General features: G+C 41.7%; 1 protein-coding gene across 1 annotated transcript in view; it reads right to left on the reverse strand.

Annotated features, from left to right (window-relative positions):
- Positions 1-26284, reverse strand: part of DDRGK1 (DDRGK domain containing 1) — a 924827-nt gene that overhangs the window by 62225 nt on the left and 836318 nt on the right. Inside the window, exon 8 of the mRNA XM_044064090.1 lies at positions 9092-9140. Within this exon, the coding sequence (XP_043920025.1) occupies positions 9092-9140 (49 nt within the window). The remainder of the gene's footprint in view (positions 1-9091; positions 9141-26284) is intronic.

Raw genomic sequence — 26284 nt, forward strand, 5'->3', positions numbered from 1 at the left:
CCAATAAACAAGCCATCCTGGACTGGATATTGATCAACAATAATCCCCTCTCATATAAAACTGGAATACTCCCAGACAATATCAGCGACCATCTCCTCACCTACATCACTAAACAAAAAAATAACAATCTCAAACAGGCTAGTTATCGTACTGTATGTAACAAAAAAAACTTTAACCTGACTACTTTCCTTAATGAACTCAAAGAATGTAACTGGTCAGCTCTAAAACACCTCCCACTTGATGAAGCAGTTACCCATTTCAACAACACTTTCCTACAAATTCTCGGGCGTCATGCCCCCTCTCGCTTAATTAGAATAGGATCCAAAGCTGCCCCTTGGCTGTCCAAAAAAACCAAACATACAATGCTGTTAAGGAATAAACTATGGACAAAATGGAGAACCACTAAAAACCCAACTGGCCATCAAAACTTCAAACACCTTAGAAATGCTACAAAAAAACTCACCTATCTTGATAAAAAAAATTATTACCTTCAATATCAACAAAACCAAAATCACAACCCCAAAAAATTCTGGTCAGGAATCAATAAACTGCTCCATCCAGGGAATACCAAAACACCTACACCAGCTATCTTAGCTCAGACCCCACCCAATATAATAGCCAATACATTCAACAACTTCTTCTCTGAAACAGTCACCTCTCTAGCAAACACCATGACTCCCCTCCCTTCCCTTCAAAAGACCTCTCCTCAAAATAACACCCCCACTCTAAAATTTAGTACAGTCTCCACAACCCACATACGTAAGTTACTCTCTAAACTTAAACCATGCACCCCTTCAGCCGACAAACTACCAGCTGAATATCTACAACCAGCAGCAGCAGAACTAGCTTACCCAGTCTCCATCTTAATTAACAGAACAATAACCGAATCTACTATTCCATCCTGCTGGAAAGTCTCCCATATCATTCCTCTGCATAAAGGAGGTAACACTAATGAACTTTCTAATTTCCGGCCTATAGCCCTACTATCTCCACTATCTAAAATTATGGAACGTTGTATACACCATCAACTCTTACATCATCTTTTGCAAAATAGCCTACTTGTAGACTCCCAACATGGTTTTAGGCCCTACCATAGCACTTCCACTGCCCTTCTCTCCTTCACAGACATCATTAACAAAAATCGCAATAACAACCTTTTCTCCTCTGCTTTATTCCTGGATCTCTCAAATGTCTTTGATATGGTCAACCATCAACTTCTCCTAGACACTCTGAAATCTCTCTCACTTGACTCTTTGGCATTACACTGGTTTGACTCTTATTTGAAAGATAGAAAACAAGCAGTCCTCTGGGACAGCCATATATCCTCTCAGCTCCCAGCCACTATCGGTGTCCCTCAAGGATCCATCTTAGGTCCCCTTCTCTTCTCCATATTTATTAATAACCTGTCTACTTCACTGCTGACATCCACTTGTATTCAGTATGCTGATGATTCAACTCTCATCTGTTCTGCTTTATCTCCAGAAGAACTTCACTCTTCCACCCAAAAAGTCTTTACGGCAGCAGAAAAATGGTTCCAACATATCTGTCTCCTCCTTAATCCCAAAAAAAACAAATTACTACTTTTCACCCCAACCCGTAAATCTGCTCCTATCTCCTTTTCCATTGTGTCTGACAATGGCACTATCATTAAACCTGATTGTTCCACTAAACTACTAGGCGTTACAATAGACAATCAACTAAACTTTGACTGCCACATTGATCTAACCATCAAGGCTGTTAATAAAAAGATAGGTGCCCTCTATAGACTTAAGCCCTTTCTTACTGCAACCACCAGAGTGTCTCTTGCCCAAACTCATCTCATCTCTACACTATTGTATGCCTCTCCATCTTTTATCAACATTTCAAAAGCTAACATTCAGAAACTTGCTACAGCCTACCATAGTATTGCCAGGTTTGCCACAGGTTCCCCATTTCGTACTCACCATTGTCTTAATCTCAAAAACCTTAAATGGCTTGAACTTCAAAATCTAATTCTCCTACATCAATTAGTCATCATATATAAAATTCTCCATTACCCCTCTAATACACCCATACTTAATAACCTCATTGCCCCATACAAGAATCTTACTTCCCTTCGTTCAGCCAGCAAACTTCTAGTAGCCACTCTCAAATCTCATAATAAAGCAGGTGACTCCTTATTTACTAATGCTGTTGGCTCATACTGAAATAACCTTCCCATAGAACTGACCACTTTAGGCTCATCTCACCTTTTCAAAAAACAACTAAGAAACTATTTTAAATCCCATTGGCGATGCCCCTGCTCTAATCCTGACTGAGCTCAGCAAACAATCCCTCTCTACAGTCCTCTCCATTCACTTCTACTTGCCTCTATCACTAATTCTATCCCTCCAGTGTAGTGCACCTAGCGTCCCACCTGCTTATTAATTTTCCTATACTATCTTTTCTCCTTACACTTGATATATTACTGCAACCTGTCATCTCTCCTTTTATTGAACCTAGATGCTGATCCCTACTGTGCAAATCTCTATCTTAAAACTAGTGCCCCGGCACAAAATATTTATCCTAATTTGTTAATAGTGTAAATATTTATAGACTCTTTACGTGTTACTATTTTCTCTCTTCATTTTTTAGCAGTCCTACTCTTGCAAATATTATGGGATAATGATTCCTCGCTATTGTTTAGTTCTTGTTAAAGTGCTTCTGCATTGTTACTATACTACATGAGAATATTTCTTTATTTGCTTATATGTTTGTATATTTTTGTTTATTGTAAGTCACTAGTATATAGTGGAGCTTTTCTCCTCAGGCCTCTGCTGAAAATGGACATGTATCCAGCCAGACTAGCCCGGTCAACAAATGTAAAATAAAAAATAAATAAATAAATAAATAAATAATGATATGGTTCTGATGATGTTTTAACACTTGAACAAAGACAAAAGCGCTTAACCATATTTTTACGTATTTCTTACTTTTTGGTCCACAGCTCATATAGTGTGTGTGTGTGTGTGTGCGTGTGTGTGTGTGTGTGTGTGTGTGTGTGTGTGTGTGTGTGTGTGTGTGTGTTGGGGGGGGGGGCAGTGCAGCCCTCTGAAAATAAAAGCTTTTTTTGTCCAATTTTCTGGTTTCAAATGTGTTTTAGGATCTTTGTTTTATGAGTTTATCACAAAACAGGAATTTCACTACGAAGCCTTGCCAATGCTGTAACTTACAGAGTACTTTCTGCTAGCAGCTGATATTGAAGGGTACCCACCTCCACCTTAGTGGAGAAAATCTTCTACAGTGGAAAAGGATTTCTCTCATTTTATGAAGACCACCAGGGCCTGCTACAATGGAAGAATCCAAGGAAAGAGAACTGCGTTGCCCTAGAATAGGAGGAAGCTAACTATCAAAGACAAAATAGTCAATAAGGGTTTCCATTTTTGATGGTATTCAACAGACAATTCCAATGCTACAGAGGGATAAAGTCATAACTGCAACCCAGGCATTCAAAGATTGATTAGCACCTTGAGCATTGGCAGTAACTGGAAAGATGATGAGGAATAATTATGCCTTCTCACGTCACGCCAGGGGAACGTGTGAGGTGATCTGCTAGGAATGGAAGCCATAATCTCTTGTCTGTTGGAGACCAGAAGATTAGGGGAATAAAAAACTATGCTAGGCATGTGGGCATGTTTTAGAAGGCACTGCTGTCTTGGGAGGGTGGTAATGTTGCTTCAAGTCCATGCTCAGCAACGTGCAGTGGATTACAGGAAGCTGGTACATCAGAAGGTGGTAGGATCTCCTCTTGCACACACTTCCCAGCTGCAGAGGTGGACACAATATAATGATCTTCCACAGCTGCTCCACTTCTAGATAATGGGGCATGAGCAGCCTCTGTAAGCTGAAAAAGTACTTTTGCCTGGTAAGGGAAAGCATCAGAGTATGTCCCAAGATGGTAATGGACATGTCTGTAGAATGGAGATGCAAGCTGTGGTAGGAACTGAAATCAGTGGAGACTCACCCCGACACAGCTCAGTTTAGGAGGAGGATGGAAAAATGGTCTTTTGATTACCTGCATCTAGATGCTGGAGAGTCTGCTCAAAGATAACCCTCTATCCCATAAGGTGGACATCCAGAATATCCTGGTGCAGTTCTTCCTTAAAAGAGTACATGTTGAGGTATGACGCCTAGTGCAGACATAATCCTAAGCCTGCAATCCTAACCACAGTATCAGCAAAGTTAAAGTTACAGTGGCTAAGTGAGATCTCAGCTTGTTCCCAAAATAAGAATGCTCTGCAGACTTTCCCAGAACCTGGACGACAAGATAGGAGTAATACAAACTTACTGTATACAAGACCAAAGGTTACACAGATTAAAATCCCCCTGCCCAACCTGTCAAAAAATGTTTACTCTTCATCTGGTTTATCTCATGGTAAAATAGAAAGGTGTTGTGGCCCCTGGGACCTAATAACGATTGAAGAGGTCACATAAGACACTAACCTGAGATGCTCTGTTAGAATGTTATGGCACTCTTCCACGGATTGCAGTGGCCATCTTCCTTCTTAGAAGCACCCTTCTGTCTCCAAAAAGGTTAATTTTATTTTTTTTGGTGAGCAGGCAGAGATGTTACATGTCCATATGCATCCCAAAAGGAAAGGTCACCTAGAGTGCAGTTATAGAAGGAAGAGAAGGTCTCATTATCTTTTAGCATCAGAAGCAAAGGGCTCAATATCTTTGGAATCCCCAAGGACAGACTAAGGAAGAAGGAGAAAGTGCAATTGTGTAAGTAAACGTTATACTATAACAGTAAATGTTCACAGGATCACTGCTGCAGCTAAGGCTACTGCAGCAATGATCAAATGATGAACATCTCCCCTATCTTCAACTCAACCAGTGGATGACATGCATTCACCTGATGCATGGGGTGTTGGAAATGGCAGGAGGGCAGTTTGTGGCAGACCATGAAAGTCTTGGGTGAATGTCAAGCCATGTTGCATAGGGGTACACTATCACACATTCTGAAGGCAGATGCCGCCATGCATCAAGTAACATATGCATGTTTAATGCAAGGGATGCCAACATGGTCCGTTCCAATACAGATTTCTGCATATGAAAAAAAAATAGTAGCTTTGAGTCTTAGAATTGCAAACAATGAAGTTCCACTCATATTTTTAAAGCAAATACTGAAAACTGCTGTAACATTGCCTATAGTGCTTTTTCGGCTTGTATATACTAATGGCAAGTTCAGTGCATCTTGGGGGAACTGTACTGATGTGCAGCTGTATTCATTGTATGGATCTACAATGCCTGAAGTACTGAGTTCAGTATCTGGGTCAGGGTTGAAAAGGGTCCTCAGGTCATTCACATACCTGGTTACCTAAAACAAATATAACTAACACAATGTAAGAGTACACAGTGAGAGAGAGAGAGATACTTAAAAAAAAAAAAAAACATTGCATCAACAAATACTTGGATATTCAGAAATATGACATTCTTGATAAAAAAAAAAAAAAACCGCATGATTTCAGAAATAATTAGAGCACCATCATTTCCATCTTCTAACTGGCAGACAACATCTGGGCAAATATGGAACAAGGCATATATATTGGGGCTATTTTTCTTGATCTTCCTAATGTTTTTGACAATGTCAGTCATGATCTTCCCTTACAAACACTGCAGCTTCAAAGAAGTCTGCACATGGTTCAAATGCTACGTGTATAACATTACTTTTACTGTCACCTCAGGCTCAAACATGCCCATCAACAAGTACTCTCTTAAAAGGTGTACTTCAAGGTTCAGTTTTTTTACCCTCCTCTTTCCCCTCTACATTAATGACCCACCGACAAGACCTTCCATAAATTAATCTCCAGCTTTATGCAGATAATATATTCTTAGTCAGCTCCTACAAACTCCCATATCTCCAATCCTCTCTCTAGTCTGACTTTACAAGCTTTTGCAACTGGCTATCATTTAATAAATTACATATCAATGTCACAAAATCTAATACTATGCTGCTTGAAACCACAAAACTCTTAAACGCACTGCTAAAGACATTAAACATCCAAGATCATCAGGCCATTACATTTTCCAGTCACACAGCAATGCTATCTAGCATATCTCTCAACTGTCCAGAATATTGCAAAATGACCAGACTTTAGCCTCAGATTTTTGGTCACTTGGATGTGGGACTGGGTCAGATCATTAATCACAGGCATTTGATTTTCAGACTTCATATTCTTCAAAAAATGCAAGCTAATGCAAGACCTGTAATTCCAGCAACCTTTTCAAGTTTATAAGAGCAATATTTAAAATCTGTCCCTGATCTTGGATCTCAGTCCAGCCGTTACATTTGGCTTTATCCTGAATTCCTGAGTTAAGAGGTTGAAAAATATGCTACCAAGGTATATTTGTTGAACAGACTCTCTCCTTCAAACCTCATTTTGGGCTACAATGCCAGAAGACCCTTCTGCACCTTAAAAATCAATTTTCCAACCTACTCATCCCAGATACAACAAAAATGATTACCCTCAACATACTCATTTCCAGATTAGAATATGGACACCCCATCTTTGTCCGCAGCACAACTTAAAATTCCTCATTACTCCAAAAGACAGAAACCAGAATTCTCAGGTTCATCCATGTCTCACAACTGAGATAACATCATTGCATTGCTCTACACAAATCAAACTGGTTCCACATGAAACCGAAAGCCTCTTTCCTCCTTAACACTTTAACCTGTAAACTCCTTTGTATCACCTACTGTCCCCCACTCAATAAGAAACTACAATTCCACTTCAATGAATATCCCCTTAGGTGCCAAAATGTAGTCATAGACCTCCACATCAGCTGACCTTGGGTGAAAACTCATTTACAAAACTTGCTCCCTCCATTCAGAATACCCTTCCAATAATTGATAATCTGCCACCCCTCTATAAACAACTAACCCCTTGAGCCATCCAAATGTATTTGCTTTACTGATGACGGTTAACTGATGTACATTCTTCACCATGCAATTCTACCTAAGCATTTAGTATCTTCATCTGTTTGCTTCTATATAACGTACAGCTTTCAGTTTCACCTTGTGTATCTTACACTTGGTCAGAATTTGTACAAAACAAGACTATGCAAATATTTTACTTTGTAACAGCTTTAATTATGTTTGTATTTTTGTTACAGCTTCTTCTTATATTTGTAAGTGACTTGTAGGCCTAAGATGTGACTGAAAAAAGCCTGCAGATGAGTCCACTCTCGCAGTTAATTTAATTTGTGTGTGAGCATACGTGTGTGTAAGAATATGACATACGGTCCAGTATACTCACTACATTGGACCTAAAAATATTGAGAAAAAGTGCTCAAAACTCAAGTAATCGAAAAAAAAACAACACCTTAAACGTTATTTTTTTCCAAGGGGAAAGCCCCACTGTGCCCCCACACCCCCTGAAAATTATGCACATCATCTCTGAACTCACACTACAGGGGAAACATGGCAAACCATCCACACCCCACTGTTCCATAATCTTTCAAAGAGAAAAAAGCTGTCAATGTGCAGTCAGAGGCATGTTCATCTTCAAAGGAAGATGAATCAGCTATTTTCTGAGAGCTACGGGCAGGAAGGGGAGCAGAAACAGGAAGAGGTTTCAAGGCCATAGTAGCCTTGAGAGAAATCCATTCATTCAGGAGGAGGAGGTGAAGAGACATGCTTTAACTTCTGATGCTTTTTCTTTGCAGTGACATCTATTTGTACCAAGCAGGGCAGTTCAGAGTTCTGACATACCGGAATTAACTTTTCGTGAATCTCTTCCCTGACTAAAATTTGCAAGATGTCTTCTGGTCTCTCTGAAAGGATGACTTACAGTGCTTCCTTAGAAGCAGTTTCCTCAGTTGTACGACCGTCTAACGTCATACAGTTCTCCGCTGGGGTCACAGTAGACAGCATCAGAGGTGGAGTCAGATGTACCATGGGTTCTGTAACCTCAGAGCGTGTGCATCAGAATCTGGGTGTATAGACTGAGTGTCACACCTAGGCCTCTATTCTTGTGCAACAGAGGTACATCAGGAGAAGTGGAAATCTGCCATCTTGGAGTGGGCCAAACACTTCGCACATGGGGTCTCTATGAAACTGTTAAGTGAAGGTAAACAGGATCGCAAAGTCTTGGGCACAAAGGAGTGGCTAAATGAAGCAGGCCTTGTAGTAGTGCTCTGCACCATGGCAGAAGATACACTGGGTATGGAAGGCTTTGTAGGGATTTTGCCTACCATACTCGCACTTAACCCTCCTAGAGAGGGCATCTAAAGCAGACATTGCAAAACAATTTTCGCAAGTAAAGGAAGGTTCCCCAATGGGATACTTATCAATTTCTTTTTAGGAAGCAATGGTACCAATGACCAAGCAACGATCAGTCTGACAGGAATGCATGACCTGCATTAGAGCTGGTGGTGAAACAGTCTGAGAATCTATGTTCATACGTTTGCCTACATACCTTACTAGCTGAGGTCATACATCAGGCGTACGATCCAGAGAAGGGTTAAGCTTTGGTACTCCAGCCAGACATCAGTGGAGATGACCTATCTATCTGTTTGGAATACTGCAACAGTGATTTCAGTCAGGGCATGCTGAAACTGAAATGGTGGTAAAAACAGATAAGGCTTAATTTGGTAAGTATGGAAATATACTGGGCTCCAGTTATCAAGATGAAATGCATGTTCAAGGTACAACTCTGCCCAAAACTTTGATTTTACAATACTTAAGCTCTCCCATAAAGTTTTAAGTATATGATACTAGTAATGTCACAAAACTACATTTCCAAATGTTATGTCAACCACATTACTAAAATTCTTAAGACTCGTTTAAAAATACAAATGCTGACAAAGTCGCACATACTTTTTTTGTTACGACAGAATAGGAAATGTGGCATGAATGTCTTAAATCATTATTCCTTTTACTATAAGAAGAGAAAATATCTTTGGTAGAAAAAAAAAGGTAGTAAACAGGGTAAAACACGTGCTCAAACAATGCTGCTGCCTTACTTACAAAATTCATATTTGATGACAGCATATGCTTCCCTACAACCAAACTAAAAGAAGGATTTGTCAGACAATTTTAAAACATAAAAAAACTGATGTTGCCTACCTGTCAAAGTCCCCTCAGTAATTAGGTCCTGAACCCTGCTAATAGCATCCTGTTAAAAAAAATATATTAATTAGAATACTAAATCAAGATGATGCAGTCAACAATTTTTTTTCTTACCCAGTGAAAAACACACACTACTTAATCTAAGTCAGAGTTACAATGATATGCACAGCCTGCCTTCGAAACAATGGGCATATGGGAAGGCCTCCACTTCACCAAAAAGGTTAACCTTCACCCATCCATATGCATACTAGACTAGGGACAATTCAAGAGCAACCAATCAACTGAAGCAACACATCTTTACAAGTGGGAGGAAATCACACTCATGATGAGAACAAAATTCATGAAAAGCAAGACCACAACTGAACTCTGGATGTTGAAGCTGTAATGCAGAAACACTAATTTCTGTGTAAACACGCTGTGCAGTGTCACTGCCATGATGTTTGTTCCAAAGCAGCCTTCACAATGCCTACAAGGTGGCCTCAATCTGTATTACTGAGGTGACCCAGTAATACCCAGACACACACACACACACACACACACACACACACACACACACACACACACACACACACACACACACACACACACACACACACACACTTCTAATTAATACTAATATTCTGTCAGGGAACGCAAAAGCATTAATTAAACCTACTTATAAAAATCCCAGCTAACTTTATTGAATGCTTTCTCTGCTTCAAGACCCAGCAAAGCTAGAATAACTATTGACCTAATAAGAAAAGAAAGGGCTTACCCCATGGGTAAATGTACCCAGTGGGAAAAGGTAACCAACCAACCTTGAAACAGCAAGAGACAGCAACATGAAAAGCAGAATGCAAAAGACTTACTAACCACCCTTGCAAATGAAACTCGGTATCCTGGGGAACAGCAAAGATCTACATCTCACTCAAGATCCCAGGGGAAGGGTCACATAAGATGATAACTCTGCTGGAACATCCAAAAACAAGAGTAGGTGTCTAGAGAGGGTACTAAGCAGCAAGCCCAGAGAACCAAGCCAGCATGCAAGTGGCCAAATCATCCTGTGAAAAAGGACAGCCCATCTAAAATGTTTCATGGGCCCAACAGGAGACAAGGAAGCAAATTCTCTCCTGTAAGTCAGGACTCATCTCCCTATACAAGGACACAGTGGGGAATGGAATATCTCTTGGGGGAGTGGAAGACAAGTCAAACTGGAGAGGGGTCATTAGGACTGGTCAGAACTGAGCTACAATCCATACATTGCTTCCAGTAGCCAAGGATGGAACTGCTTGAGGATCCATAAGAGATCAAAACCCAACAAGAGCCACCAGCCATGCTGGAGACCAGGAACAATAATGGATACCATTATACCTCACCGTGAACCTGAAGAGCTCAACCCACTAGAGTCATTTGGTGAAGTCGCACCCTTCCTCCTTAGAACTCACTAAACTCAGTCAGGTCTTGTGGGTCAGAACATTGGCCTGGAGCTGGAAGAACCAGCTGGAAGATGCAAATGCTACTGATCCATACACAGGAAGAGAGAAGTATCAAGGCCTGAAGAACTATGACAGAGTTGTGGAATCTTCTTAGCCCAAGGTGAAACAGAACATGAACCAATATCACTTGGACACAAAAGTTTGGTAGACTCAAGCCCAACCAAGGTAGAGTTAGCCACCCATCTTCCCTAACCAGGTAAAGGAACAGGAGGGAGCAGCTAATCGCATTCCCTAAGAAAAACAGAAATATGCAGTCCACAGCAAGCCTATAGCATACAACTACTCCACAAACCACCAAGCTCAATAACCACCCACTTCCTTCAAGCAAAAAGTAGAGATTCTGTGGCTCCTAGCATAGTACTGGCAGCCAGACCACAAATTCTAACAAGAAAGACCCAAGGTAACAGCTTGGTGACATGGGGTCTATGTTAGATGAGCGACCGTTCCGATGTTTGAATCATAGATGGTCGACATTATATGACTGAACGTCGGAAAGGTCGAAGGTGAAAGTCAACGGCTTTTCACCCACAGAATGGAAAATTTTCCCTTTCTGCACTGAAGTGCATTCTCAGAGTTGGTATATTTAAGTAGGGGAGGTGTGGGGGGTGCAGGAGGGCTTGCCCCACCTGCTCAGAGCAGTAAGGTAATTTATTTTTTATTATTATATAGTCGATGTTTCGAACTTCGCTCATGTGAGGTTCGAAGTTTTGAAACTTTGACTATATAATATAGACCCGTGAGATGGAGGGCATAACTTCCCATAAACCAGAAGGAAATAGAAGTACTTATTGTAATAATGGATCTCTATTTATTGTAACAACTGATCTTTGTTATCCCTTGTCCATTAACTTTGACTAATGGGACAAATTGCCTTTAGGGACACTGGTTTGCTTCCTGGAGAAAGGACCTCCTGAACTGCTGGGTTCTGTGGACTCCCCTCTAAACCTTGGGTGGCCTCCATTAAAGGGATTTCCTCTCTCTTGCCCCTATCTGAAGAGTAATCAAAGGGGGAATACTGTGACTTACTGAAAGTACAGTTGTGTAAAACCTTACCACAACAGCAAATGCCTGAAGAGATCACTCTTGCAATATTATCACAAGGGCCATATCCTGACAAGGGTACCATATGTTTGGCCAGTCTACAAAAGCTTACGCACCTTCCTTTTGTGAAGTTAATCTGACATATGGGGTCTACTTTGCTTGGTCGAAAGCCCATATACTCGAACGTTATTTTTGCGAGACGAAAATAATGAAAACCGAAATCCCTAACTGCACAGTTTTTCCTAGGGCAAGTAAACACTTGCCCTGTGTGGGGAAATATGCCCTTTTCCCCCACTGTAGTGCGAGCCCGGAGTTGGTCTATATAGTTTGGGGGAGGGCATAGCCTGCCACTTACGTGGGTTTTAGATACCACGGTGGGTTTTTGTGAAATTATGGGCAAGTGTTTACTTACCCTGTGAAAAATGCGCAGTTCAGGATTTTAATTTTCGTTATTTTCGTCTCACGAAAACACTGTTAAAGTATTTGGGCTTTTGAGGATGCAAAGTAGATCTGACCTATGATCTATGTATGAGACTACATACTGGTACTTATGGGATATATTGGTATGAAAATAATCTGAGCTTTTTTGCCCCAGGGAAGAGGACCCATGGACAGACACAGTTATGAACTAGAAGAGAGAGAGAGAGCGCGAGGGTGGAAAACTGTACTTTGGCAAAGAATAAAGGAGAAAACAGGGGGAATGAGGGTAGGTGCATATACTGCACTGATCTATTTGAACATCTACTGTTAAGGCAAGATTTCACACAACTGTACTGTGTTGTTCATTAGATCACTGCTGCAGTATTACTGACTCACTGACAATTTCAAGGCTTTAGGAGAAAAGGTTGGAGGTTAAAGGAACACAGACAGAATCCAAAAAAAAAACATGGAAGAATAGTTCTGGCAACACCTGCTCTGGCTCTGGAAAAAACACGCATTTTCTAATGTTTTGAGAAAGTCTGAACGGAAGACGATGTGGCTGCCTCAAGAATGGATTTAGAAGTAAGGATCTTGAAAAAAGCTCCAGAAGAAGCCATAGTTCTGAGAGAATGGTCTTGTTCCTAAAGAGGCTTACCATGGAAAGAGTAACAGAAAGAGATAAAAAGGATAAGACACCTAGAAATATCCATTTTGAGACTGGAAGGCCTAACGTTTTTCCTCCATAAAAAATAAAGAGTTGGTCAGATATTTCTATAGTTTTTTGTGTTTTCTGGATAGAATCTCAGCTGTCTGTGGACATCTAATGAATGAAGAATTCTTTCTTCTTTATTTTGTGGATTGGGAAAGAAGGTAGGAAGATGGATGGTTTAATTCAGAGACAGCACAGTTACTATTTTTGTCATGAAGGAAGGGTTAGTTTGAGAGCCTGTAACTCAGAAACCCATTTGGCAGATGTTATGCTCACTAATAAAACTGTTCTTAACCTTGAGACTGAATAAGGCAGACCCATTAGAAAGGCAGACCCATTAGAAGAAGCACTGACAAACACATTGAAGTTGTCTGCAAAATCAGATAGAGACATGGTGTCTCATAGCAATGCCTGCTCCTTCCACTCTGACCAGTCTCGTGGAGAAGATGAATATGGTCAACTCAAATTCAAGTTGTTGATGAGCTTCAGCTATAGAAAACTTTCTGAAGGAGTCCAAGGATTTTTCCATAATGTCTCTTTGGAAACATGCCATGTGTTAGGTAATTTGACATTTCCAAGGCAAACATGTCAGACGAATATGCCCGCTTCCCCATAGGGTCCATTATCCAAGACTCCTTGTTGGGAGGATGGACACTGCAGGGTTGTCATCTGACAGTTCTTTTTGGTAGCAGCTGCTACAATAGTGGAATCCACAACGAGGTCCTTATTCCAGTGCTGTCTACACTTCTGTGGGCAAAGAATCTTATCAAGTTATCAAGAGGATGGAATCGGTTACATCAAGCTACTACAATGTTACCTCTGTCACTAGATCCATCATGTGCTTGGTGGGAGGGACTGTTCAGATGGAAGAGGTAGCAGACTAGAAGGCCTTGAATAGCACCCGGGAAAAGGGGATCAGTGGGCTAGAAATCCCAATGCCACATCAATTCCAATATTTTGCTAACTTGCTGCCTTCAGGATGCGACTGCCGTTACCTTTCTTCAATGAAGCAAGTATCAGAGGTGAGGAACTCAACTGTGGAGTCAATATGCCTCCTCTTGCATGTTCACTTTCATGATGGATCTGGAGTGAAACTGAATCACCCAAAATCTCTAAAGGTTTCTCATGAAGAGATTGCTCGAGACCTTCCAATATACACTGTCCTGAATAAGGATGATGAGGGGGAAAGACTGCACATTGAAGTGTGCTCAAACGTGGAGACCTAGTTGTTATAGCATCTCCATAAAATTGAATGTCAATGTCACATCTGACCCAACTGAGCTGGATATCAACAGCACTGAAGACAGAGGTACTGATGATCTGCATAGCAATGACATTGATATCAAAGTCAAGCATCGAATGCTTACCACTCCAACTCTGAAAAATCACTGAATACAAATGGCAGGTCCTGAAGCCTTTTAGAACTGTTCCTTTTTTCAGCTGAGTTTTTTTTTCTCTGTAAGTTGCTTCAGGTGGCGTTTTTTTTAAGTTGCTTCAGGTGGCTTGTTAAGTCTACATAATTCTTTATTCGTGATAGTATGGTGTCAGCATTGGTATACATACTTTACATGGAATTTGGGGTGGCACAATTCCACACCCATGGTGTGGAGAGGGCTTGCCTCTACTAATTATTCTCATTTTTGAGGAGTCTATGCACAAGCTGAAGTGTTGCTGCCATGACCTGCAGGCTGGTCAATGCAGTAGCAATGTAGACAGGTTAACTTGATCAGGATGACTTTGCAACAACAATGAGCAGCTCCACAGACCAACTAATGTCCTTCTCCCAGCTACTACTACTACTGCTACCTCTGTACAGCTTCTTCCTATTACTGGTTTTCTGCACTGCCAGAGTCATTGCTGAATGGGGTCCTATGTCAAGTTGACGTTCCTGCTTTAAAAATTAAAGTGTTAACTTTATTGGAAGTCAATACACCAAAGAACTTAAGGGGATTAGACAGTATGATGGACTGTAGTAGCAGACAAAGGAGAAATGGCTGAATTCTTGTTGTCCCAGACCTATGACAATGGACCAACTCTTACCTAAGGAAAGCTCCATTTCAGCTCAAAAGGCAAAGCAGTGTTCAAAAGCTTGTTTGCAAATTGTTTGGAAATTTATACCTCACCTATTATACCTTTAATATCAAAGGGAGGAACATGTGAGGGGTAAGCACTCAGGCCACAGTAAGAACAGAAATGGGTTTAAAGCACAGCTGAAGAGCAGACAAGGTTGACTGAGAATATGTCTGAAAAGCATAACCAGACAAAACAAGGAGTATGACAAGAAGATACAGAAGCTGCAAGCAGTGATGCAGGAAAGGGAGACATTAATGACATTATAAAAGCAGGACCAGAAACAAACAAATGACAGAGGTGAAACACTGAACTACATAAAGAAAGGCATCACATGTGAGGGTCAGACAGAAAGAGGACTTTCACCGCAGGAACGAGGCAAAGAAACCAGTAAAATCTGAATCTAGGTTAAATCAATGCCCGTTGGTTGAGGGAAAGAGAAGAGGGAGTCCTGGTAGATTGATGTAGTAAATTTGCATAAAGGGGGAGCCTGAGTGAGACAAACGGAATAGAAAGAGTGGGGCAGCAGGAAAACGGTTATACTCACAAACTATTTGATTCTGTCAGAAGCAGACCACGATATTCCATGCTCTATGAAGGAGAGAAAGATGTGAATGAGGTTTTGAAATGGGAGGGGTTCAGTCACATGGTCTGAAGGTATAGCAGAAAGGACAGAATTTTAAATGTCATCTTAACAGAGTTAAAAAGGGTTATAGTTACCTAGGTGAAAGCCTGATTAGCAAACAGTGATAACAGTACTGTTTGGTTTTGAGATGCTGTGAAAGGACAACAATCCAAAAACAAATACAATGGCATGGGATCTTATGAAAGATAATTATGTTGAGCTGGAAGTTGAGGGTCCAAACATGAGCTAGGTCCCGAAGAGAAATTAAAATAGCAAAAAATCTAAAAAGCTACTGGAATGGGTCATGAATTGAGTACTAAAAACTACGGCAAGGGTTTGTGGAAGAGTTAAATAGCAGAACAGTCAAGTCAATATGTCTAGACAAGAATGTAAGGCTATCTATTAGGATAACATACACAACATGCAAAAAGTGAAACTGGAGTTATGATGAGATGGAGGAGGCAAATAGAGCGTCAACAAATCTCAAGCTAGCAAAAGGGTCAGGAAAAGGGCAGAGACACTTTTTTTAGATATATATCATAAAGGAACAAGGGAGACAGGCTAAGCAAAGATGGGACAAAGACTATGAGACAGAGTATATGTTGTGAATGAACAATTCACTTCAGTCTTCACAAAGAAAGGAAAGGGAGCATAGTGTCACGCTACGAGGAAAGGACAGAGTGAGAACAGCACTGGACAAACACTAAGGTGGAGAAAGTTGTGAGGAAACTAATTGTGTAACACAGTGTAAGGCAGAGAGACCAAATGGATTACCATCCATGGTCCTCCTCTGCCCAATGTGTTGTCACACTCCATGATGCTGACTGAAGTCAGGAAGATGGCAATAGTGGTACCCTTGTACAATGTGGAAATGGAGGGAATTGAAAGAAAAATCCAGAGAACTATGAGACTATTAATCTAACAGCAGTCACAGGGAAATTTCTGTTGAGAATTCAGAGAGAAAATCTGGATGCTTTCCTTGAGGACACCAATCTGCTGTCAACCCAGATGGGTTTGTGGTCACATGAAACTGCCAGTGAAAACTGCTCCAGCTCTATGAACTGGTCAAAGGAGAATATGACAGGGGACTACTAACGGGATCTATGTAGGCTTTCCCAAGGCCTCTAACATGGTCTCGCTTATATGGCTACTAGGAAATCTGCAGGGGTTGGGAAGGTAAGATCAAGTCCAAGGAAACTGAGTGCTACACAGCTGAAGGACAGGACACAGATCTTTGTGCTGAAAAGGATTATGGCAATAATAAAGCTGCACCTTCGGGGTTGGAGTCTTGAGTCCTGTACTGTAGAGGGTGTTTGTTTCATACCTATCCGAGGAAGGAGAGCACAAGATCATCTTTTTCAGTGAAGACACTACGGCAGGAGCAGCAGCAGTAAAAGATGGATTGGAGGTGGGGGTGTAGGGCTGAAGGACAAATGCAAAATAATGCATTTGGATCATAACAATCCAAGTGTGAAATATCAACTGAGAGACTGATGGCAAAGTGCAGAAAAGGGTTCTGCAGGTGATGATCATATCTGGGTTGGGCCTCTGGGAGCAGCATAAGAAGTCAGTGGCAAAAGTAAACAAAATGGTGGGATGCACCTTCAGAAAGAAAGACTCAAGAAGTAAAGATGTAATGTTTATAACTTACGTAATGTTCCCAGTTCTGGAGACCATAACTAGTCAGATACATCAAGGTGCAGGAAGGAGTCTACAGAAAGCAAGGCTGGGAAATAAGAATAGTGTAGCTAACAGTCTTCTTACGAGAGAGCAAATTAACCAGACTGCACATGATATAAAGGCACAGGTAGAAGTATCACAGCAAGTGGGAAGGGGATGTGGAGGATGGGGCCATACAAAGACAAACTATATGAGCCAACTATTTTCCGGTGATTTTGAGTAATTCCTTCTCCATGGAGATGGCTATGGACATGTGGAATGGAATACAAGGAATAGCAGTGGAAAGGGACTCAAGAGAAACATTCAGGAAGGAATAGTATAGGTGGAAAAATGATAAAAAGAAAGAGGGATACAGGGTGGTTAGAAGTTTAACTGCACTTAAAAGGGTTGACTAGACAAGCTATGTGTATCTGCTACAAAGTTAAGTGTAACTAGTTAAGTTCTCCTGTAACTATTAACACACAGTTCACAATTTTCATTTCCTAATAATTGACTGGATGTTGAAACTGTCTGTTTACAACATTCCATTCATTATGGACTGCCAGTATAATATAATACAAATTGCATGATAAAAGAGAGCCAGCACATTTTTGCCTATATTTAATAAACAGATGTGCACTCACCATACTTGTTAATATATGAAAAAGCCTTCTGCACTGGATAGTTATTGGGATTTCATAGTGCATCATCATTATTTTTTGTCATGCCTACACTTGGGCCTCATGCGCTTCCTGCTGGTGCAGGTGAAGACATCATTTGTCAGGCTACGAAAGTACAACTAGTTTCACTGTTATGAAGCTTGAAACTCTTTCATAAAGGCAGCAGAACCTTCAAGTCAGGAGTTAGAGAATATAATATACAAAAACATAATCAATGTATGCCTATTTATTCTGGAAGACTTCTGCAGTATGAAACTGCTGGGAAGAACAACAAGCAATGAAGTTAAACTCTGGGAAACCAACGCTGAAGGAATGCCTAAAGACAAAAGCTCAGAAGACTAGGTCCTGAAGTATGGTGGTGCCAACAGAGGCCTGATTTCTAGAAACAGTGTACAAGCAACAATTCTTAATAAAGGTATGAACTGATGTTCAAATGACCACCGGACAAAACTTTGCAGAGAAAACTGTTCTGAAGCAAAAATCCTGGCAGACTGATTTTGTAGGCAGCATTTCTCAATAGGTAGTTGGCTAACAACCACTCTGTCTCTATAATAAAGGAGTCTAAATGATGCTCCATTTTCCTGATCTCCTACAACCTCTTCAGGTAGAACATGACCACAAGTGTGTCATTCTAAGGGGGTGCAATATTTGTCAGCTTGGAAGGAGATGGTGAACAGACCACGCTGCTTTAACAGGGATGGTCTGCACCTCTCCCCTCTAGGCTTTTGAATATTAGCTAAAACACTGTCTTCTCCCACAGTGCCTTTTTTCAGCAATGCCAAACTGAAAGTACTTCCGACATAGCAAATCAAAATCAAGAAAATCTAAAGGTATTACTGCTCAATGCTAGGAGTCTAAACGAAAAACTCCACTCCTTAGAAGCTCTCTTCAACCTAGAGAATACTGATGTCTGTGCGGTCACTGAGACATGGTTTAAAGCCATGGAGAGCACACCAACATTGCAAGTCATAATGCCTTCCACACATTTAGCCAGCTACTACACAGACAGGGGACTTAAGGTGGAGGTGTCTCTATTTACATCAAAAATAAATATACCTCAAGGCTGGTCAAACAGGACAATGCACTTGAGCTGCTCCATGTTCAAATCACCATAGGCAAAATCCAATACCATTTCCTTGCAAGCTATAGGTCCCCCTTTATGACCCAGGAAACCCATATCATGTATTTAAACTTATTAGAAACTCATCATCCAACCCAATACCATATTAATGGGTGACTAATTACCCCACTATTAACTGGGATTCTATAAGATACCAAACGTACAGGCACAGAGATTCCTGGAATTTGTAAAACTCCCTGAACCAGATAGTCAATACATCAACCAGGGGTGCAACCATATTGGATCTGGTCCTCACTAGCATGGTAGAGTGCTGCATACCCCCCTACTGTAATGTTATTCTTGTTAAGGTCAGACCACAAAATGGTCTCCTTTGAAGGAAAAATAAAACCTGGAGCCCCCAGCTAAACCTGGAATATTCAAGAACTACTAGAAGGCTAACCTTCTGCTATTAAGTGATATCCTGGCAAAATGTCAAGCCCCCATAAACCCTGAGAACACTGCTGCCTATACAGAACTGTTTACAGAAACCCTGTACAAGCATGTTAATAGCTGCAAACAGGCAGCTGTACCCACCAGGAAGAAGCACTGAACTAACTCAAAAAACAAGCCACCCTGGTGGAATCACAAAGTCAATAGGCTGTATAACAGAAGGAAGAAAATCATAGTGAAAATTAGGAGGTGCAGCACCCAAGCAGGATAAAAGCACTGTCATCCAACTAAACAAACATCTTAAGAGGACAAAAAGTCTACCAAAGCCAAATTTGAGGTACATTTGGCCTCCCAGGCTGAGAATAACCACAAAGCATTCTTAAGCTATGCCCGCAACCTAAAAGGCAATACACAATTGTGTGCAGAGCTCACTGTAAATGCAGCCATCTATACTGAGCCAGAAGATATAGCAAACCTACTGGCTGATAAATTCAGGTCCAACTTTATCCCTCTCTCCCCTTCACCCTTCCCTCAGGAAATACCATCAAATATAACTTCCCCTGCTATCACTAGAGAACAGGTCCTTAATGCTCTCTCCAAGGCCAAGAACACTGCATCAATGGGCCCAGACAATATCCCAGGATGCCTTCTAAATAGCATGAAACACGACCTAGCATGACCTCTGGAACTGCTACTTAACTATAGCCTCCAGACAGGCTTTGTGCCTCATGTTCATGCCTCATGAATGGAGAACAGCAGCAGTCATCCCTCTGCACAAATGTGGGCCATCTATAGACCCTGGAAACTACAGACCTGCAAGCCTCATTAGTCTTCTATGTAAAGCCATGGAAAGAATTATTATGGAAATGATCAATAATGACATAGTAAGCCTTCAGACACTGGACCAACTCAGTTTGGTTTCATCAAGGGCAGATCATGCCTACTTAACCTGGTGGACTTCTTTGAGAAGGTCACCAAAGCAATGGATGAGGGCAAAATGGTTCACACTGCCTTCCTTGACCTGGCCAAGGCATTCGGTAAAATACCCCACTCAGGTATTCTTGACAAACTGAAGAAGTTGGGTAAAAACTCGTATGCCACCAAGTGGATAGCCAAATGGCTCAAAGACAGGACCCAGGAAGTTAGAACTAGGGAGTCCACCTCTACAAAGAGTTCAGTCACAAGCGGAGTCCCTCAGGCATCAGTACGTGGACTGATCCTTTTTGTAATTTACATCTCTGAAGTCAAGGCCAATGTCAGTGGTCTCTGACTAACAAAATTTGCAGATGATTGCAAATTAGGAGCTGTCATTGAATCCCACACTGACAAAAAAGTTCTCCAGGAGGGGCTGACACAGACAAACAACTGGTGTCACAGCCATGGACTAAAACTAAATGCCAAGGAACGCATAATAGTATTTTTTGGGAAGTCATCCACCCCTGGCAACTATCGTACTGACAACACACACCTTAGAGTTGCCCCAGCAGTCAGGGACTTTGTGACACACAGGGAGTAATCTAGCCTTTGACCATCATATGTCTGCAGTAGTAAGGAAATTATTCTATGTTGCACAACTTATAAACAAAGTTATAGCATCTAAGTCCAAGGAAGTCATTGTTCCACTGCATTTGGCATTCATCAGACCGATCATAGAGTACAATGCCCCCTTTGGTATGTACCTAACCAGAAATATCCAACAATTGAAATGCCTTTAGAGGTTCCTCACTAAAAGAATACAAGGCTTAAAAAAATGTCCTATGCAGACCGCCTCAAGGCCCTATCCCTGTATTCTGTCTCCTACAGATTTTTGACAGAAGATCTATGTTTGTCATACAGGGCACTGTCAGACCCCACTCTGATGGAACTCCTGCAGATCCACAAAACAAACAGCACCAGAATTACCCATTCTAAAGACTTCGACCTTGTCTGTGATATAAATAGGACCTGCAACCTTGCCTGTGATATAAATCGGACCTGCTGGAGAGACAGGTATGTATCCCAGAGACTGCCCCATCTCTGGAACAGGCTCCCCCCATCCATGTGAAGCATAGTTCCACCCTAACCCAATTCAAGTGCAACTTGAACTGGATGAGAAAAGTACAGTTTCGTACCTACCATAAATGTAGATGTTAGAGTGTAAACACTGCTACAGTCATTACACTTGGGTTATCCTGCCGTCAGGTGGACCCGCAGTTGGCCAGAGTTCCAAAGTCTTGGTCCGGCATCGGTTGCTGTCGCCTCCTCCCTGACGTCAGTGCAACAGGGGTATATAAGATGCAGCTGACGCCATTTTCTTCAGTTTTTCTTGCCCCAGATGTCAGGTGCCCCCAAATAGGTACGCAATACAAATTGCTAGTAAACAATACAAAAGAAAAGCAAACAACCATTTTTAATTAGCAGCAAATACTCCCCATAGGTAATAAAGGGTATATGACCTAGGTAAATACCAGAAAGTAAGATGGGAAGGACGGAGGGTAACCTGGACTGCAGCAGTGTTTACACTCGAACATCTACATTTATGGTAGGTACAAAACTGTACTATGTTTATCGTGTTACACTGCTGCAGTCATTACACTTGGGTGGAATCCCAAAAGCTGAGGTAGTGAGGCTGGATCTATAAGGCATTAGGGGTGGCTATAAGGCCCTGCAGTACAGCAGTGGCAAAGCCAGCTCTGGATATGGAGTATAAAGGCAAATGGTAATGTTTGGTGAAGGTATGCACAGAACTCCATGTTGCTGCTTCCAAAATATCCTTGGTAGGTACTCCTCTGAGGTAGGCAGTAGAAGTGGCTGTTGCCCTGGTGGAGTGAGATCTAATGCTGCTAGGTACAGGTTTCCCATGATGGGTATAGCAGAAACGTATACAATGTCCTATCCATTTTGAAATAGTCTGCTTTGAAATGGCTTTTCCCTGTGCTCCTGCAGTGTATGCTACCAATAATTGCTCAGATTTTCTGAAAGCTTTGGTTTTGTCCAAGTAGAAGCGTAACTGTCTGTGAATGTCCAAAGAATGTAGTAGTCTCTCACCTTTGTTCTGCGGTTTTGGATAAAAAGTTGGCAAGTGAATAGTTTGGTTTATAGCCACACTTGATACCACCTTTGGCATAAACGTAGGGTTGGTTCTTAGACACCCTGTCCTGGTGGAAGATGAGGAAAGGTTCCACTGCCATTAGTGCCTGTAATTCTGAAACTCTTCGTGCTTATGTTATTGCCAGTAGCAGAGCAGTTTTCCAAGAGATGTATTTTAATTCTGCTGTGTTAGCTGGCTCAAAAGGAGGTAAAGTTAATTTTTCCAAAACAAAATTCAGGTCCCAAGTAGGTGTTGGTGCTCTATGGGGCAGTCTTATGTTTTTAGCCCCTCTGAGGTATAGTTTGAGTAAAGGATTAGAAAAAATTGGTGGATCCATGCTGTAATGAGCAGAGATAGCTGAGGCATGGATCTTGATGGATGAAAAAGAGAGGCCCTTGTCCAGCATCTCAGTTAAGTATTGCAGAATCTGAGGAATGTTTGGGACTAGAGGGTCAAGGCTGTGAGCTTGGTTCCAAGCTCAGAATCTCTTCCATTTGTCCGAGTATGCTTTCCTGGTGCTAGGCCTTCTGGCCTCCAGAATGACATCCATAACAGCTTTGGAGAGAGGCATTGCTTGCTTGACTAAGGAGATCGCAGATATACCCCAGGGATTACCTCAGTGTCACTGCTCAACAGAGGCACAGCAAAATAATGGGTATAGTTCCCCATACTAAAGGGGTGGCGTCTGGCGTAAAAACTATGGGCTAGGGCTTGTAAATGCCTCGGCAGATAAGCTAACCTGAACCTATGAACCTATGGATTTTCCATGCAGCTAGATTTAAGTTCTTTAGCTGGCTGTGAAGTATCTGATTGTTGTGCTGAGTCATAAACTGTGGAATTTGTGGTAAAATCCAGGGTGGTTCTTGTGTCAAGTTCTTTAAGATTGGGTACCAGTGCTGGCGTGGCCAGTCTGGTGCAATCAATATCATTTTTGGCTCTTCCTGTCTGGCTTTTATGAGTACCTTTGGAAGGAGAGGTAAAGGGGGGAAAGCATATACTTGTAGTTTTTTCCAGCTGAATGAGAGGGCATCCACTTTTTCATGCTTGTGGATGGTAGCTCCTTGTGCAGAATTCCTGTAATTGGCAGTTCTTTGGGGTAGCAAACAGATCTATGCCCGGACTCCACCATTTTTGTGTTATCATTCTGAATATTTGTGGGTTCAGTTCCCATTTGTGTGGGTCCATAATGTTTCTGCTTAGGTCGTCTGCCAGTGTGTTTTTCTCTCCTGGAAGGAATTGTATTTGCAGATGAACTTGGTAGTTTAGAGCTGTGTTCCACAAGATCATGGCTTGTCTGCAGAGGGGGAAGGAGTGTGTGCCCCCTTGCTTGTTTATGTACCACATAACTGTGGTGTCTATCTTTAATAGTAATTGTCCTGGATGCAGTAGGTCCTTGAAAGCTATAATAGCATTTTGTACAGCTAGCATCTCTTTTTGATTGATGTGGAGATGTCTTTGCTCTGTGGGCCACTCGTCCTGGATACATTTTCCTGCCATGTGTGCTCCCCAGGCGTAATCAGATGCATCTGTTGTCAGTGTTTGCCTGGCTGTGGGTTGAGTGAAAGGCTGTCCCTTGTTGAGGCGACAAGCTTGTGCCCACCATCGAAACTCCTGTTGTAGGCAAGGAATTAGTGGTATAACTGTTTCCAAATTTTGACAGTGTTGAGACCATACACTCTTTAGGTATCATTGTAGTTTCCTCATATGCAGTCTGGCATATGGAATTAGTAGTATGCAAGATGCCATGTAGCCCAAGGCCTGCAGAATTTTTCTTGCAGGGAGTTGGGTCTTTGTTGCCATTAATTGAAAATATTGAGTCAGTTGTACTTGCTTGTCAGGCGTGAGATAAGCCATCTGGGCCGTTGTGTTCAAGCTGGCACCTAGGAATATAATCTGTTGTGAGGGCACTAGTTTTGATTTCTTTTCATTTACTGTGTACCCCAGGCAACTTAACTTTTTTACGTACGCCAGATGCTTTAGTAGAATGTCCTTGCTCTCTGCTTGAATCAGGCAGTTGTCCAGGTATGGATAAATTTGAATTCCTTTTTGCCTGCAAAATGCAATTACTGGTGCTAGGCACTTTGTGAAGACCCTGGGCACAATAGATAAGCCAAAGGGCAGTGCAGAGAATTGATAGTGCATTGAACCAGCTAGAAATCTGAGGTATCTTCTGCAGTTTTGTCTGATAGGGACATGCAGGTATGCCTCTGAGGTCGAAAGTCACGAGCCAAGCTTTCTTGCCCAGCATGGGAAGAAGCTGCTGTAGTGTCAACATCTTGAATTTCAGAACATCCAGGTAAGTGTTTAATGTAGAAAGGTCCAGAATGGGTCTCCAGGCTTTGTCCTTTCTGGGAACTAGAAAAAGTCTTGAGTAAAATCCTTGTCCTTGTTCCTGTGGTGGTACCTTTTGAATAGCTCTCATGTCCATGAGTGCTGTAATTTGTTTTTGAGCCTCTGCCCATTGATTTGGTGGCAGGTTTGGCATTCCTTTCAGCCTTGGAAAGGTGTGGAAATGGAACCTGTAACCTTGAGATACAATGTTGAGAACCCATTTGTCTTTGGTGATGCAATGCCAGTTGTGATAGAAAAGTGCCAGTTTTCCTCCTAAGGGGGCTGTCAAGAGAGAACTGTTTGGCAGCTGTAGTGGAAAGTCATTGTTGCTGTTTTTTGTAAGGTTGAGGCGTGTCTTCCCCTTCATTTTGGCCTGGTGTGCCCCATTGTCAAGGCCTGTAAGGACCTTGTGTCTGACTTCTACCTCTTGGACGTCTGTATCTGCCCCTTTGAGGTCTATCTGTGACTGTAAAGGACCAATTCTTTGTTGACCAATTTCTGCTAAAATGAGGAGGCTGAACCTGTAAGAAATCTTTCACCGTTTGCATAGATTTTGCCTTATCCTCCATCTTCTTTAATACCTCCTCTGCCTTAACTGCAAACAGCACATCTCGCTGCAAAGGTGCATCCAATAGTTTGACCATGACATGATCTGGTAACGTATGTTCTTTTAACCAAACATGCCTTCTAATGACAGAGCCTGTAACTGCTGCTCTACAGGAGGCCTCTAAATGAATCAAACCCACATTGCAAAGTACGTTTTCCTACTTGTTCAGCTGCATGCAATAAATCCTGCATTTCTTTTACGTTAGGAGGACGTGTATCTGGAAGCATCTTTTGTTTCAAATGAGACATCAAAAATTGCTGATATTTTAGCATGTGAAACTGGCAATTCAAGGCTCTCATTGCTAAAGTGGCAGACGTATATACCTTCTTTTCCCATCTGTCTAATGCTCTGGAATCTCTGTCAGAGGGAACTGGTTTTTTTACTGATGGGGCCTTAATCCCTTTGGGTCCCTGAGAAATAGTTTCAGGGTCAGCAACAGGGCTTTTGTACAGAAATTTGTGAGAGTCAGGGACTCTGTAATATCTATCAGGTTTAACTGGGGCTGGGGGTAAGGAGTCAGGGTTCAAACTGGATTCAGTGTACACATCATCCACAATGTCTAAAACTGGTGGGATATCAAGGGGTCTGTGTTGGGGCAATAAAAGGAAGTCTCTGAGTCTTTTCTTGGATTCTGAGTAATCCTGGCCTTCCCAATGGAAATGCTCTCTCATGGTATGTAAGGTCTCCCCAAAGGAGTAATCCTCAGGCAGAGAGGCTGATGGAATTGATTCTTCAGCATCAGAATCTTCATAAGGGGGTAAAGACTATCCTAGGTCCGAGGAAGAGTCAGAGGAAATGGACACCTGGTCAGAAGTTTCATAGTCTGCATCCTGCCTGGGCCTTTTATCAAGAGGGGGATGGGACCCCCTGATCAGGGTGATTAGGTCCTCGGCCATTTTTAACATTTGTTTCTTAGGCATGGAAGCCTGTCCTGGAGAGAGTTGTATCTGTTTCCTAGCCTTTAAGGTGGGCTTAGGCTTAGCAGAGGGTTTA

Source organism: Protopterus annectens, chromosome 2.part2 (assembly GCF_019279795.1).
Source record: "Protopterus annectens isolate FY-2018-M chromosome 2.part2, PAN1.0, whole genome shotgun sequence".
Taxonomy (NCBI): Eukaryota; Metazoa; Chordata; order Ceratodontiformes; family Protopteridae; genus Protopterus; species Protopterus annectens.